Here is a 14,166-nt window from a genome sequence, read left to right as displayed (position 1 = left end):
GTTTCTTCCCAATTTGGGATATTTCCAAATTGGACTTATTAAATAATCGGATTTGCTAGTAAATGCTAAAAAATAAAAGGGAAACTGGGACATTTTCATAGAATCACAGAGTTGGAAGAGACCGCAAGGGCCATCCAGTCCAACCCCCTGCCATGCAGGAAATCTATATCAAAGCATCCCCAACAGATGTCCATCCAGCCTCTGTTTAAAGACCTTTAAGGAAGGCGACTCCACTACACTCCAAGGGAGTGTATTCCACTGTCGAACAGCCCTTACTGTCAGGACATTCCTTCTAATGTTGAGGTGGAATCTCTTTTCCTGGAGCTTGCATCCACTCCTTTGGGTCCTAGTCTTTGGAGCAGTAGAAAACAAGCTTGCTCTCTCCTCAATATGACATCCCTTCAAGTATTTAAACAGGGCTATCATATCACCTCTTAACCTTCTCTCCTCCAGGCTAAACATCCCCAGCTCCCTGTTAGCTAGTGAATGTTAGCTATTGACCTATTGACTTTTGTATCAATAACACGGAAAGTATAAACCCAGTAAATCATAGAAATAAGAACAAATATTGCCATTTCCCGAAGACGCTTCATGGGACTTGGACATCTGCAGCTAGTCTAGAGTGCTGTGTTTTTTAAAAAAAAAAAAAATCTGTAAATTCTACAGTTCATAGAACTCATGAGTAAACAATCCACATTCATCATATTTCAGATACAAAGAATGATGTGCATCTTTACAAGGAACATTACATGTTACACTTTCACACTACACATGTGTGTCACTACAATTTTACTTTAACTGACCTGGTTCCATCCTGTGGAATCCTGAGCCTTGAAGTTTGGGGAGGTACTAGAGCAGTGATGGCGAACCTATGGCACACGTGCCAGAGGTGGCACTCAGAGCCCTCTAGAAAGCCAAAAGGACATGGCACTTTGCAATAAATAAGTGGGTTTTGGGTTGCAGTTTGGGCACTCGGCCCCTAAAAGGTTCACCATCACTGTACTAGAGTGATAATTCTTACTAAACTGCAGATCCTAAGATTATATAGGAAGGGACCATATCACTTAAAGTGGAATCACAGTGCTACAATTGTGTAGTATGAAAAAACCCTAAGAACTGAATAGACTTATTTTATACTGTAATCACAATGTTGATCATGATGTCTACTTGATTTTTAAATAGTTCTGTCCCATTTTCTGTACCAAATGTACAATATCCAGGAGACATATTGTGGTGTCTAAGAAATATTGTTTACAGTACTTGTGAAAACATCCAATGTTTCATGTTAACAACAGAAAAAACTATATTTTCATTAGAAAGAGCAGAGATGGGAAATGATTCCAATCAAAATTTTGTTCACAGTATAATGCTGAGATTACTGGTCCATGCAGATAACAAGATAATTGGATAACAAGAAATTAAAGATTCTTACATGTTTTGGCTACACCTGCTAAGGCATCACTGAATCCTGTTGAGTATGAAGCAAATACTTTAACGCTGTATTCAGTTCCACTAAACAAATTCAAAATAAGGATAGTGTTGATATCGTCTCCTACAAAGGTCTCCAGTGCTGGCCCAGGAACTGAAAGCAAAAAGAATACAAAAAGACTTGGGCCAAAAAGTAACTTGTTTCATAAAACTACATTTAATAATATTTCATGTCTCCGGCCACACAAAAAATAAATGCTGAAATCCTGTACCAGCTACTTAGGGTACATCCAAACTGATTAAAAAGACGAGAAAGTCTCAGATTTTGCTCCTGTTCTTTCAGATTTTATTTTGGAGATCTATACACATTTTATCATGGAACTTTTTCTGTCAACTTCTGGTATAACCAGAGATTATTTTTATACCAGCTCCCAGGTCCGTTTATTTTACTCCACTATAAAATTGGAAAGAACAGGTACAAAACCTGGGATTGAAAGAATACCTAACTTTCATTTGGACTACAATTGGCAAGTTTTAATAGACAGTACCTTAATGTTTTTCTAGATAACAGTACTGGGATGTCTTGAGAAATTTAATTTCTCTGCCTAAGAAAGGGGCAGCTGGAATCACAAAGGACAGGGTCACCGTGGATCTCAAGGGAAGTTATTTTTTATTGCAAATGGACTTGAATTTTTATTGCCCTTGGTCCCCAGTCCTCCTACGGCCAAGAAGAGAAGTGGTCTTTGCCTGCATTAATACTTCTCTAGACCACTGTAACTGACAATAGAAATAATATCTGAGACAAAACGTAGACCTGTGATTCTAACATCATCACTTTTCTTCTCCTGTATGATTTTTAATATCTTTACCTGATGAAGAAGCCAGTGGAGCTTTGAAAATTTGAATGATGTATTTTCTGCATTTTGGTTGGTCAATAAAGCTATTTCTCTTCTGTGGATTTTGGATTTTATTGTATTTTGGTGCATAGCCAACTTAGCTACCCCCAATGATATTTAACTTAGGCCTCAAACAGATGGCCCCAAAGGACTGACATTGGGCCGATCCAGGGGTGGGACATGCACATCACGCATGCCCCTGAATTGTGCAGAGGCCATGAAAAGGTTGTGCTGGGGCCATCTAATGCATCCCAAACCCAGTCACAAAGAAGCAGTTTCTTACCACTCCTTTTTGCATCCTGTTTGGGACCAGGGCAGCAGCCACCCTCAGGACCACAGCCTCTGGTTATCACAGTCCTACGGCAATCAGGGCAGGAGTAGCCTCTGGCCACCCCTTTTGCCCCATCTGCTTTGCCCCTAAGTAACCTTTCCTGCTCCACCTCACTGTAAAACATGATGGAAACATCACTAATCCATACTCCAATTGCTGAGCCAATGGATCCTCTGGTCCTCATGCAGCTGATCCCATAAAGTAGGTCATCATGGCACAATCAAGACTAAGTGTCACAATCAAGACTAAGTAGTGATCATAGAATCATAGAGTTGGAAGAGACCACAAGGGCCATCCAGTCCAACACCCTGCCATGCAGGAAATCCAAATTAAAGCATCCCCAACAGATGGCCATCCAGCCTCTGCTTAAAGACCTCCAAGGAAGGAGACTCCACTACACTCCGGGGGAGTTTGTTCCACTGTCGAACAGCCCTTACTGTCATGAAGTTCTTCCTAATGTTGAGGTGGAATCTCTTTTCCTGGAGCTTGCATCTATTGTTCTGGGTCCTGTTCTCTGGAGCAGCAGAAAACAAGCTTGCTCCCTCCTCAATGTGATATCCTTTCAAATATTTAAACAGGGCTATCATATCACCTCTTAACCTTCTCTTCTCCAGGCTAAACATCCCCAGCTCCCTGAGTCGTTCCTCATAGGGCAAGGTTTCCAGACCTTTCACCATTTTAGTCGCCCTCCTCTGGACACGCTCCAGTTTCTCAATGTCCTTTTTGAATTGTGGTGCCCAGAACTGGACACAATATTCCAGGTGGGGCCTGACCAGAGCAGAATACAGTGGCACTATTACTTCTCTTGATCTAGACACTATACTTTTATTGATGCAGCCTAGAATTTCATTGGCCTTTTTAGCTGCCGCATCACACTGTTGACTCATGTTCAACTTATGGTCTACTTGGACTCCTAGATCTCTTTCACATGTACTTTCATTCAGCAATGTGCCTCCCATCCGATATCTGTGCATTTCATTTTTCTGCCCTAAGTACAATACCTTACATTTCTCTGTGTTGAATTTCATTTTGTTAGCTTTGGCCCAGCTTTCTAGTCTATTCAGATCATTTTGAATGTTGGTCCTGTCCTCTGGAGTATTAACTATTCCTCCTAATTTGGTGTCATCTGCAAATTTGATAAGTGTACTCCCAATTCTGTCATCCAGGTCATTGATAAAGATGTTGAATAACACTGGGCCCAGGATAGAGCCCTGTGGGACCCCACTGGTCACTTCCCTCCAGGAGGAAAAAGAGCCATTGTTGAGCACCCTTTGGGTTCGGCCGGTCAACCAATTACAGATCCATTTAACAGTTACTTTGTCTAGCCCACATTTTACAAGCTTGTTTGCAAGAATATCATGGGAAACCTTGTCAAAGGCCTTACTGAAATCAAGATATACTATATCCACAGCATTCCCTTCATCTACCAAGCTGGTAATTTTATCAAAGAAAGAGATCAGATTTGTCTGGCATGACTTGTTTCTCTGAAACCCATGTTGACTTTTTGTGATTATGGCATTGCTTTCTAGATGTTCACAGACTCTCTGTTTAATGATCTGCTCTAGAATCTTTCCTGGTATTGATGTCAGACTGACTGGACGATAATTGTTGGGATCCTCTTTTCCCCCCTTTTTGAAGATGGGGACAACATTTGCCCTCCTCCAGTCTGCTGGGACTTCTCCTGTTCTCCAGGAGTTCTCAAAGACTATTGCCAATGGCTCCGATATTACATTTGCCAGTTCTTTTAATACTCTTGGATGTAGTTCATCTGGTCCTGGAGACTTATATTCATTTACATTAACAAGGTATTCCTCTACTATCTCTTTACTTATTCTGTGCTGAAATTCCCCTGTTCTGTCTTCTGCTCCATTATCCTCAGGTTGAGCACCCTTTGCCTTTTCTGAGAAGACTGAGGCAAAGAAGGTGTTGAGTAATTCTGCCTTTTCTCTGTCTTCTGTTAGCATTTTGCCATCTTCTCCATGCAGTGGCCCTATCATGTATACAAAACAGTTACCAAGAATTACTCACTGATTGGTATCTGTTTCACAATCATAACTGCTAAGTAGTCATGTTTTTGACATTATTACCACAATTGTAACTCCCACCAAAACCTACTCTACTGGATATCAGCTAGATAGGAAGGAGGTGGTCCATTCTGCCAATGACTGGAGCATAGGTGAATGGTCTTTCTGTAAATGTTTGGGAGGGGCAGGTAGGGACAAGAGTGATCACTTAGGGGTCATACAGACCGGGCAAAAGGAATGGCCAGAGGCCACTACGACCCCAATCAGTGCAAGATCATGGCGACCGCACGGGCTCGGTCCTGATCCAAGCCACCAAACAGGATGCTGACAAAGAGCGGACTTTCTCCACTCCTTTTCTGGCCAGCTTTTCCCAATTGGGTGTGCTCTCCATGCAGCCTCCGGCCGCTCTGGGGCCATGCATCATCTAAATGCCACGTCCCCAGAGTGGCCAGAACCCACACTTTCCTGCCCATCTGTTTTGGACCTTAGGAACTAAGTAGCTGATACAGGATTACAGCCAATATTTACATTTAAAAGACACCCCCATCCCCCCATTTGTATACTGATACTGGCTTTTTGATTTACTGAAAATTCATATTGCACACTTCTGCAAGCTTTATATGAAAAAAAAAACATTTTAGGAATAGCTACAAGAAAAAATAATAATGACCTTTAACATCAACCTTGTGGATAAATCTATAAAAGTTACTAGTAATTAAGATACATATTCACTAAATTATCTGCCCACACTTCAGAGTGAACTATGTGATATATAATTCCACAAACATTTTTACAGACTAATTTTTGTTCTACAAAATAGAACCTCTGAGGCTACAGTCTGGAAAGAACATATAGGTAGAATGGGCAACTTAATATAAGAAGAAGCAATTCATCTATTTCCTCTCCCCAAAACATCTCCACTTCTAGCTGTTTTATACCTCTATACATATTTTCCTCAGATGAATAAGAACAGTTGAGAGGCAATTTTGGCTTGGAAAATAAGTGTAATAGAAGACCTGTTCCCCTCATAAACATTCTTACACTTCAAAATGCAGGCTGAACAGCTGAACCTTATTTCTCCTCTAAAAGAAAAGAGTCTAGCAAAAAGTATAAAAAAACTACATAAAATATATAGTTGTTTTCCAAGGTTGCAATCCAAAGCCACACTGAACTTAGTGAGATTTACTTCTGAGTAAACATGCTTAGGCCTATATGATGTATCATGTACAACAATTAATTTGTTTCATTTTAAAAAAAAACTTCCTTTCTAATAGCCTTCAGGCAATTCCTTCTTACATGGGTGACAAAGACTCAATTAGTCATTCACTTGGATAGTAAATAGCCCTTTACCTTAATTCTCCAACAAATGAGATGAGACAGAAAACTAAGATGGTAAACCTCTGTCTGGACTACAAGTATGATGACCGTGGCTGTGCATCAAAAAACTAAACCAAACCTCAAACCATGCATATAAAAATTAGCATGCCAAGTTAGAAGTATTTTTCATGGGAAGGTCATCCCATCCCGTTATTTATTTGCTACATGAATCACATGCCTTTCTTCCAATGAGTTCAAGATGGCATACATAGCAATGAGCTATATAGAAATCCTTCTCTATGTTCACAACCCTGTGAGATAATTTAGTGTGAGAAAAACAGTGAGTGGCTTGAGGTCACTTAGTGACTACAGGCAGGTTCATTAAGTATTTAGATATGGATTTTTCAAGTACCAGTTCAATATTCTGACCAGTTCACTACACTGCAATTTCAGTGAGAACTGCCTGCAGTCTCAAGCTGTACAGTTAACAGTTCCTACCTTATCTACTGTTGAGAACTATGGCTAGGTAAACAGTCTGATCTAACACGCATGTAACATACAGAATTTCCTTCACAAAAAAATAGAAATAAGCTACATTGGCACTCACTGTTCACAGGTTTATACACAATCCTATATCCCATTGTGGGTGATGGGGGAGCATCCCAGCTAATCCTCAATCGATTGTACCATTCATCAGAGACTCTTAGATTTTCTGGAGCAAACAGGGGTACTAAAAAGAAAACACATTATGAATTACATTCCTTTTGGTTTGTCACGGTTTAGTTAAAAGCAGGTATTTGCTTACATTGTGACCTCCATGCAAAGAGAAAATCTTTATACTCACAAGTTTTTCCTGGAACTGACAAGCTGGCACCTTCTCCATCAGAATAGATAGGAGTGACCATAATTTTATATTCAGTGTCTGAAAGCAGAGGCTGAAGAAGCAAATTGTTTTGCCTTCCAGGGACCATTACCTGTACAGGTTGGGGGGAATGACAAAAGAAGTAAGAGTGACAATTATCTGTGGTCCCACCTCCATCTCAGTCTTTAGGACTGGCACAATATCATATCATATATTTTTTTCTATTCCAGTGTTCAACAATACATATGAAAATGTTATACCCCTTTGCCTCATAGAACCAGATATGAGCCATGACTTCTGAATTTAAATCAGAGGTGAAAGATTTTCACATGTGAAGTTATACATTCTTCTGTACAGGCATTCAACATCATTACATCATCAATCATCATCATCATGTTCTTGCAGTATTATTACACTGCAGATTTATATTGTGGGATGTTCAACAGCTCCTTAATGAATCTGAGGAATTATTGTTTGATGGGAGGACTGAGGAATCTGTTAGACATACCAAATTCCCTTCACAAAACTACAGATCATAGCATTTTTGGACAGAGAGAATTGTTATTAAAACAGGTGTGTTTGTACTTTTGATATAACCAAGGTGTTTTGTCCCTATTGCATGATTTAATTTTATCTTGACACAAATGACTTGACTCTTGCATACTGTGTAAAACAGCATATTGTAATAATGAATAATGAATGAGAGACCTTCAAGATTCCTGGTCATTAGCAGCCCTGCTCAGGACTTGCAAACTCAAGGCCATGGCTACCTCTATTGAGTCAGTTTTAAAATGACACACAGTTAATAGATAGAGGTGAATACAGTAGAGAAGCAGCATAGTCCAAAATCAGAAGAAGACTAAATGGTTGAAAATGGAAATATATGGAAATGCATACAACATGCACAATCAGTTGTGGGACAAGGCAATGTTTGGGAGGTTGGAGTCTAGCAATACAGTACTGCTCTAAACTATATTTGCCAATACTAATGAATACAGTGGAATGAAAATAAAAAAAAAATTTGGATTTGGGTATTAGAAATTTTAAACTAGACGTTCTCAAACAGTGTTCCAGGACAAAATGGGCTCTTTATGAAAGAAGGAAAAGGAATTATATAGTATAGGACCAAGTAATATCAGTTCCAGCATTCTATCCATATAGTGGTCAACCACATACTCTCTAATATTTCACAGATGGAAACAAAGATGTGTGGCCAAGCAATATCAAAGTGAAGTCAAGATGGCAGAAGTTAATAAGGAAGAACACACAAACTAGGAGAGGCTGCAGCTGTTTGCTTTTGTTTGAACCTCCTGCAAAAGGCAAGACTCCAACCACTCCTCTCCTCTTTCTCCACTGAGTACAATCAGAAGACTAACCATCCATGGATTAAAGCATCCATGGATGGTCGTGCCCCAGTATCATCAATGGCAGTGCATACATGGTCAAAGCACACATCACATGTCCATTGACAGTAATGAGACTTGAGGTCCCATGCTGTTTATTATCCAAGGGGCAGTCCAGAACTGAAAGTCCACCGATATGGAGGGCTGATTATAAACTGAATTAACTGAGTACAAACTACTTTTGCACTTTGAATTCAGTCTGTAGCAACTGAAGTAAACTATAGGATAAAGAAAGAGGAAGTGAGAGAAACTGTGACATTTTAAAAGCTATTGAAAAGATGTGAAGATAGGAAATTAATTGGGACAGTCCCTGCCACATCAGAACAGTTTGACAGTTGGCAACCAGGTGTCTATGGGACACTAACCAGTAGGGCATGAATGTAACTACATCTTTTGTCTCATATTTTTGATTGATTTTGATTGATTGAAATTTTATTTATATACCGCCATTCCTATGATCACGGCGGTTTACAAAACAAAATGAAAATACGATACAGTACAGATTACAGATATAATACAATACAGATCACAGATTAAAAATCAAAATCCCGCCTTCCCTTACGATACAACTCCACTCTCCTACCGCTATATCTCCCCTTGCCCCACACTACTCCAATGGGAGCCCCTCTTAACACAGCCGCACCTCCCTCTCCCTCACCAAGCCAATTACAATTATTTCCCAGCAACTTGTATACAGAAGCTTTCTGCCAAAGATACTGGAGATGATGTGATGTTGTTGTTGTTGCTGCTGCTGCTGCTATTAATTTGTTTATACTTCACCTTTCCCCAAGACCTAAGGCAAAATATAGCTCTAAACCATAATGAAAACCTCCTTGAAGTGTCTCAAGTGTATAGAGATGACAAGATCAATAACAGTATGTAGGCTGGCCAGAAAGTCAGCTTGTTCAACTTTACCAATCTTTCTCTGCAATGGATAGCCAGAGGTGAGCGCTAAGTGCATTTTTGGGGCCTATCCTCTGTTTATGTCAGGGTGATGATGAGGCTGAAAGGGCAGCCAAAAGCAACCACTATGAAGCTCTAGAACACAGTAGAATAATCCTTTACAAGTAAAGGGTTTCATGGCACGCAGTCAGGGTTTACTGGCATCCAAGAAGATGACAGGGAAAGTATCTGCTGAAGGTAGAACTTGAAAAACATCTGCTCTGAGAGATGACAAGAATGCAAAGCTGTATCATATGTGACTGTCAAAAAGATGAAGCAAAGCTCAAACCTCCAGCATTTTATGGAACTGATTTTGAGTTCCTGTCATTAATGCAAATGCTTGGCAACATTCAGTGTAACCACAGGAACAGCCACAGCTGCTCAGAGTATCTTACTTTGGGATATTATACATCTGGAGCACAGCAATACATTTTAGAACCAAACAATGAGTGCATACTGGCCTGAAGCCATACTGAGTAGAGAGAGAAAAACAGGAATTTCACCTTTTCAAATATTGCAAGTATCTCTGGTCATCACCACCATTCACAAATCAATGGACTTCTGCTATTTAAAAAGGCCACACAGAAGAATCTCTACAGCAGGAATGGGCACCTCTGGCCCTCTAGATGTTGCTGGATTGCAGCTCCCATCAGCCGTGAGAGATGATAGGATTTAAAACTTAACACTGGGAAGCCCAAATGTGGTCCACCCTTTTTCTACAGCTTATTCAGAGAGACATTAAACCTGAGTCCAGGCTAGATTAATTCATACTGCTAATGGGAGGTCACATAATTAAATATTTATTTTTGTTGCTCCCAACACAATGTGTGATTGCGAACAAACTTTTTAAAAGGGGTGTTTATTTTTGCAGCCCAGGAGGAATCCACCGTACCACTGCTTTGATGTAAAAGAAAGCATTAAAACACTCTCTACCAAAACTTCATAAAAGTTTCATGAAAGAAATGGAAGTGAAAAGGCCAACAGCTTGCAGGGAAAGACTGTCAATTAATCTCCCTTTCTGACATTTTTATTGATAGAGAAATACAGGTGCAATTAAAAAGACAGACTGCAAGAAGCAACATGAAACAACATTCTGTCAAAGAAGCAGTGAAAAAAAATCCTTTGTCATTAACCATAAAGACTGAAAACTCCATTTGAATACAGCATGATAGCAAACAAATCTAAGCAAATTACCCTGATGTTCACAGTGGGAGAAAAAGCTCACGTTATACAATTGGCTCTGTTTTTATAAATGCAACAGTACTGAGATTTTCAAAACTGACTTTTTTTGGAACAACCATCACCAGAAATTTTTAGAATTCTATTCTTGCCAAGGCCCCAATCCTGGGACTCTTCAATAATTCATAAATTACTGACAGTCAATTATGAAGATTATGAAACAGTTTATGGAAGGAGGCAGCTGCTAAGATACATAGGCCTGCATATTTAAATTTTAGTTAGGTGGTCCCTAAACTGTGCCCTTCAAGGGATTTTGGACTCTATTTCCCAGAAGCCTCAGCTATGTTGGCCAATAGTCAGGGATCCTGGGAGATGAAGTCCAAAATCCCCTAAACAGCAAAGTTTGGGGACCAATGTATATAGTTTATTCTTACTTTATAGCTTTCCACTGAGATTTGCTTTCCTCAATTTATCTTCTAGGCCAGTGGTACTCAGACCTTTTACCCTTGAGACTGCTGCTTACTCTACATGCAGATGTTGTGCCCCCCCACTCAATGTAGGATATGAATAAAAATATTTTATTTAGTGTGCATTATTTCATTCCCATGTTCATGTATATTCATAATTTAATATTTATAATAAAATAACAATATTCAAATTAGAAAAGTTTTATTTAAGCAAATATTTAACTCAATAATATTTAACTGAATGCATGTGTAAACTTTATACATAAAAAAGTTTTGGAAGAGGGCAAGGTATCAGGGCTTCCAAGTCTCACTCTCCTTTGAACAACCCCTTTCGGAGTGCCACCCCCACCATTTAAGAACCACTGTTCTAGGCCTAACAATGACATATATACAAGAGTATGAAAAAACTAGCTTGGGGGCTATAACTTCAAACATACACAACCAGAATGATCACTGGCTCTCCTGACATGTACATGGCATTACCTCTGTCCATCATCTTTTAATCTCCTCCTTAAAACTGTGAGGACTTTGACTTCATCCATTCATTCTCATGCCAGCTGTAACCAAGTTTAAGTAGACCTAGGTCCAAAACACACCGCAGAAATAATCCAGTTTGAGACTGCTTTAACTGCTGTGACTCAGTGCTACAGAATCCTGGGAATTGTAATTTATTGTGGCACCACAGCTCTCTAACAAAGAAGGCTAAATGTCTCCCAAAATTACAGTTCCCAGAGTTTCCTAGCACTGAGCCAGGGCAGTTAAAGCAGTCTCAAACTGGATTATTTTTGCAGTGTGTTTTAAACCTTAGTTAGTAGTTCTCACCTTCATCTTTGGTACCTCTTGTCTGTGGACCAAAGATACCAAACTGCATATGATTTCAACTGACATTAATGGGAGCTTTCCTACTAATGTGATCACTGTATCCAATCTGGAACAGTAGGGAGCAAAGCTCAATCACCACCATCCCCATGTCAAAGACCAAAGTCCCAATCTGGGTCAGGATACATGTCATATCTGTCAAATAATAATTTTCTGCAAGGTCACATGGCAATAACCAGGTTCTGTTCCCTCTGCTGTCTTGTAATTGTTTGTTTGATCCAGATTATCTGAAAGCTTGTATTTCACCAAATGAATTTGCCTCTCAGTCTTATAATTCAAAGATATAGCTGTGTTAGTCTATAGAATCAGTATGTAGAGAGATCTTGTAGCACCTCTGAGACTAACTGAAAGAAGTTGGCAGCATGAGCTTCTGTAGACTTCACTCTACTTTCTCAGATGCTTCTGAGGCAATGCTTCTGAAAGAATCTGAAGCCGTAGACTGAAGTCTACACTAATTTCTTTGGGTTAGTCTCAAAGGTGCTACACAATCTCTCTGTGTCTTATCATTTTTAAGAGAGGGCTTTCTCCATCTCACCATCCTCACAGGCTCATCTGGTAAAGACATGGGAGAGAGCCTTCTCAGTGGCTTCTCCTAGCCTATGGAACTCTCTTCCGAGAGAAGCTTGGTTGGCCCCTTCTCTGCTCTCTTTACATCAACAGACAAAGGCCTGCACCCTGAACTGACTGGGGTAGAGAGACATGCAAAAGTGTGCTAATCTTAATATGTAACATGTGTTTTATGCTTTTTAGTTGTTTTTAAATTAATGTCTTAAAAGTTGTGTCTTAATGGAATTGTTTTAATTTGTTACATACTGATTTAGCTCACTTTGTCTTAACTTATACTGTCAGCTGCCTTGAGTCTAATTTTGGGGAAAAGGAAATATATAAATCAAAACATATCATTCAATATTTCATTTCACTGACTGGGGGTTTGCCTATGGGGCTCCTTCCAACTCTATGATTCTAAATTGCGGATTCCTTGAGGACAGAGCCCTATTAAATATTTGTTTTTGAAAGTACAAAATGCTACATACACTTTGCTGTGCTATGTGCACAGAATACATACATATATGCACATAAAATTTAAACCTATTTATTTATTTATCAATCAATCAATCATATTTCTGGTATTTCTATTTCTATAAACCACCCATTCCAAAAGGGCTCCTGAGGTGATGAAAAAATAAAAGCGAATTAATATAGAGGCAAAAACATTTTTAAAACACATTAAAATACTCTTTAAAAAACTCTAAAAAGCAGTCTAAAAACAATCATAGAATCCAGTTTTAAAATAGTTATAACAGCATTTCAGACACTGAATACCATGCAGAACTGCAGTGTGATATACCTCTGCTATACACCAAGTAACTGTTAGCATATACTCATTGTAGGGTGTGAAGGATCCACATAGGAGTTTTATTATGAAAATATATTTGAAAGCCCAACTGGTGCCATATAAAAACTAATACTAACCATTCTTACTGCTTCCTCACCCCGATCACCTCTGGCAGTGAGATATGTCACCCTGAATTGACGAACATTGTAATCTGTAATATCCCATTTCACCCTCAAGCTTGAGGTAGTTTCTTCATCTATAATGAGATTTCTTATTCCGGTTCGAAAGACTGAAACAATATGAAACATTTTAAATTTGATTAAAAATGTTTAAATCCTACATTATAACAATAGTTTGAAGATCATTCTGCTATTATCAACAACTGCCTTTAAAAATCCCTCAGGTTTATTAATCCCAAAACAATAAAATATTAATATTTGTTCACAGTAATATTCACCAATTCAGTGTAGTTGTAATAGTTTTATATATGTATCTTTATACCTGCTGTTGTAGGCTGGAAGGTTGTTGTGCTTGTAGTGGTTAGCGTGGTCATTTCGGTAGTCATCACTTCAACTGGGGGGAAAATGATAAATTCCTTTCATTCAAAATTTCATTTCATTTAGCACCAGTATTTACAAGGCTCCCATCTATAGGATACAGCCTTGCAAACAAAACACCTGATTGCAGGAGCTAATTTAAATAGAAAGGAAGAAAGAACACAAATGCTACTTCTTTCATCCAACACAAGCAGGTCTCCTCACTACAACTTGATTTAGACTTAAACCAAATGGCCATTGGCATTTTAATTAATTCATTGTAAGAGAGTTGATGTAGTATAGGGGTTTAAATGTTAGACTAGAACTCTGAAAAACAACTCTGAAAGTTAGTTAAACATTTTTTAAAAAATTGTTTTAAAACTGATTATTTTTTCCCATTAAATGCTTATAAGGGTATTTCTGAACAATGAATAATGATTCTTGTAACTTTAATTCATTACTGGTCATTTTTAATAACTTTAAATGATATTTTAAAATTAACAGTGAAAGATTTTCATGAAAGAATTAACAAATTAATCAATGATTTCTTTATTGTCAAGCAGTTA

The 14,166-nt window shown here is 38.7% G+C and overlaps 2 protein-coding genes across 3 annotated transcripts in view; both read right to left on the bottom strand.

Moving 5' to 3' along the window:
- DEPTOR (DEP domain containing MTOR interacting protein) overlaps positions 1-14,166 on the bottom strand; it is a 741,617-nt gene that overhangs the window by 524,058 nt on the left and 203,393 nt on the right. The window lies entirely within an intron of this gene.
- The window catches only part of COL14A1 (collagen type XIV alpha 1 chain), a 180,076-nt gene that overhangs the window by 76,383 nt on the left and 89,527 nt on the right, over positions 1-14,166 (bottom strand). The window contains 5 exon segments of the mRNA XM_042461761.1: positions 1,433-1,582; positions 6,604-6,726; positions 6,841-6,970; positions 13,202-13,353; positions 13,566-13,637. Of these exon segments, the coding sequence (XP_042317695.1) occupies positions 1,433-1,582; positions 6,604-6,726; positions 6,841-6,970; positions 13,202-13,353; positions 13,566-13,637 (627 nt within the window).

This window comes from Sceloporus undulatus, chromosome 4, assembly GCF_019175285.1.
Source record: "Sceloporus undulatus isolate JIND9_A2432 ecotype Alabama chromosome 4, SceUnd_v1.1, whole genome shotgun sequence".
Classification (NCBI taxonomy): domain Eukaryota; kingdom Metazoa; phylum Chordata; class Lepidosauria; order Squamata; family Phrynosomatidae; genus Sceloporus; species Sceloporus undulatus.
The sequence above is the reverse complement of the archived record's forward strand: the minus strand, read 5'-3'. Positions and strand labels throughout refer to the sequence as shown.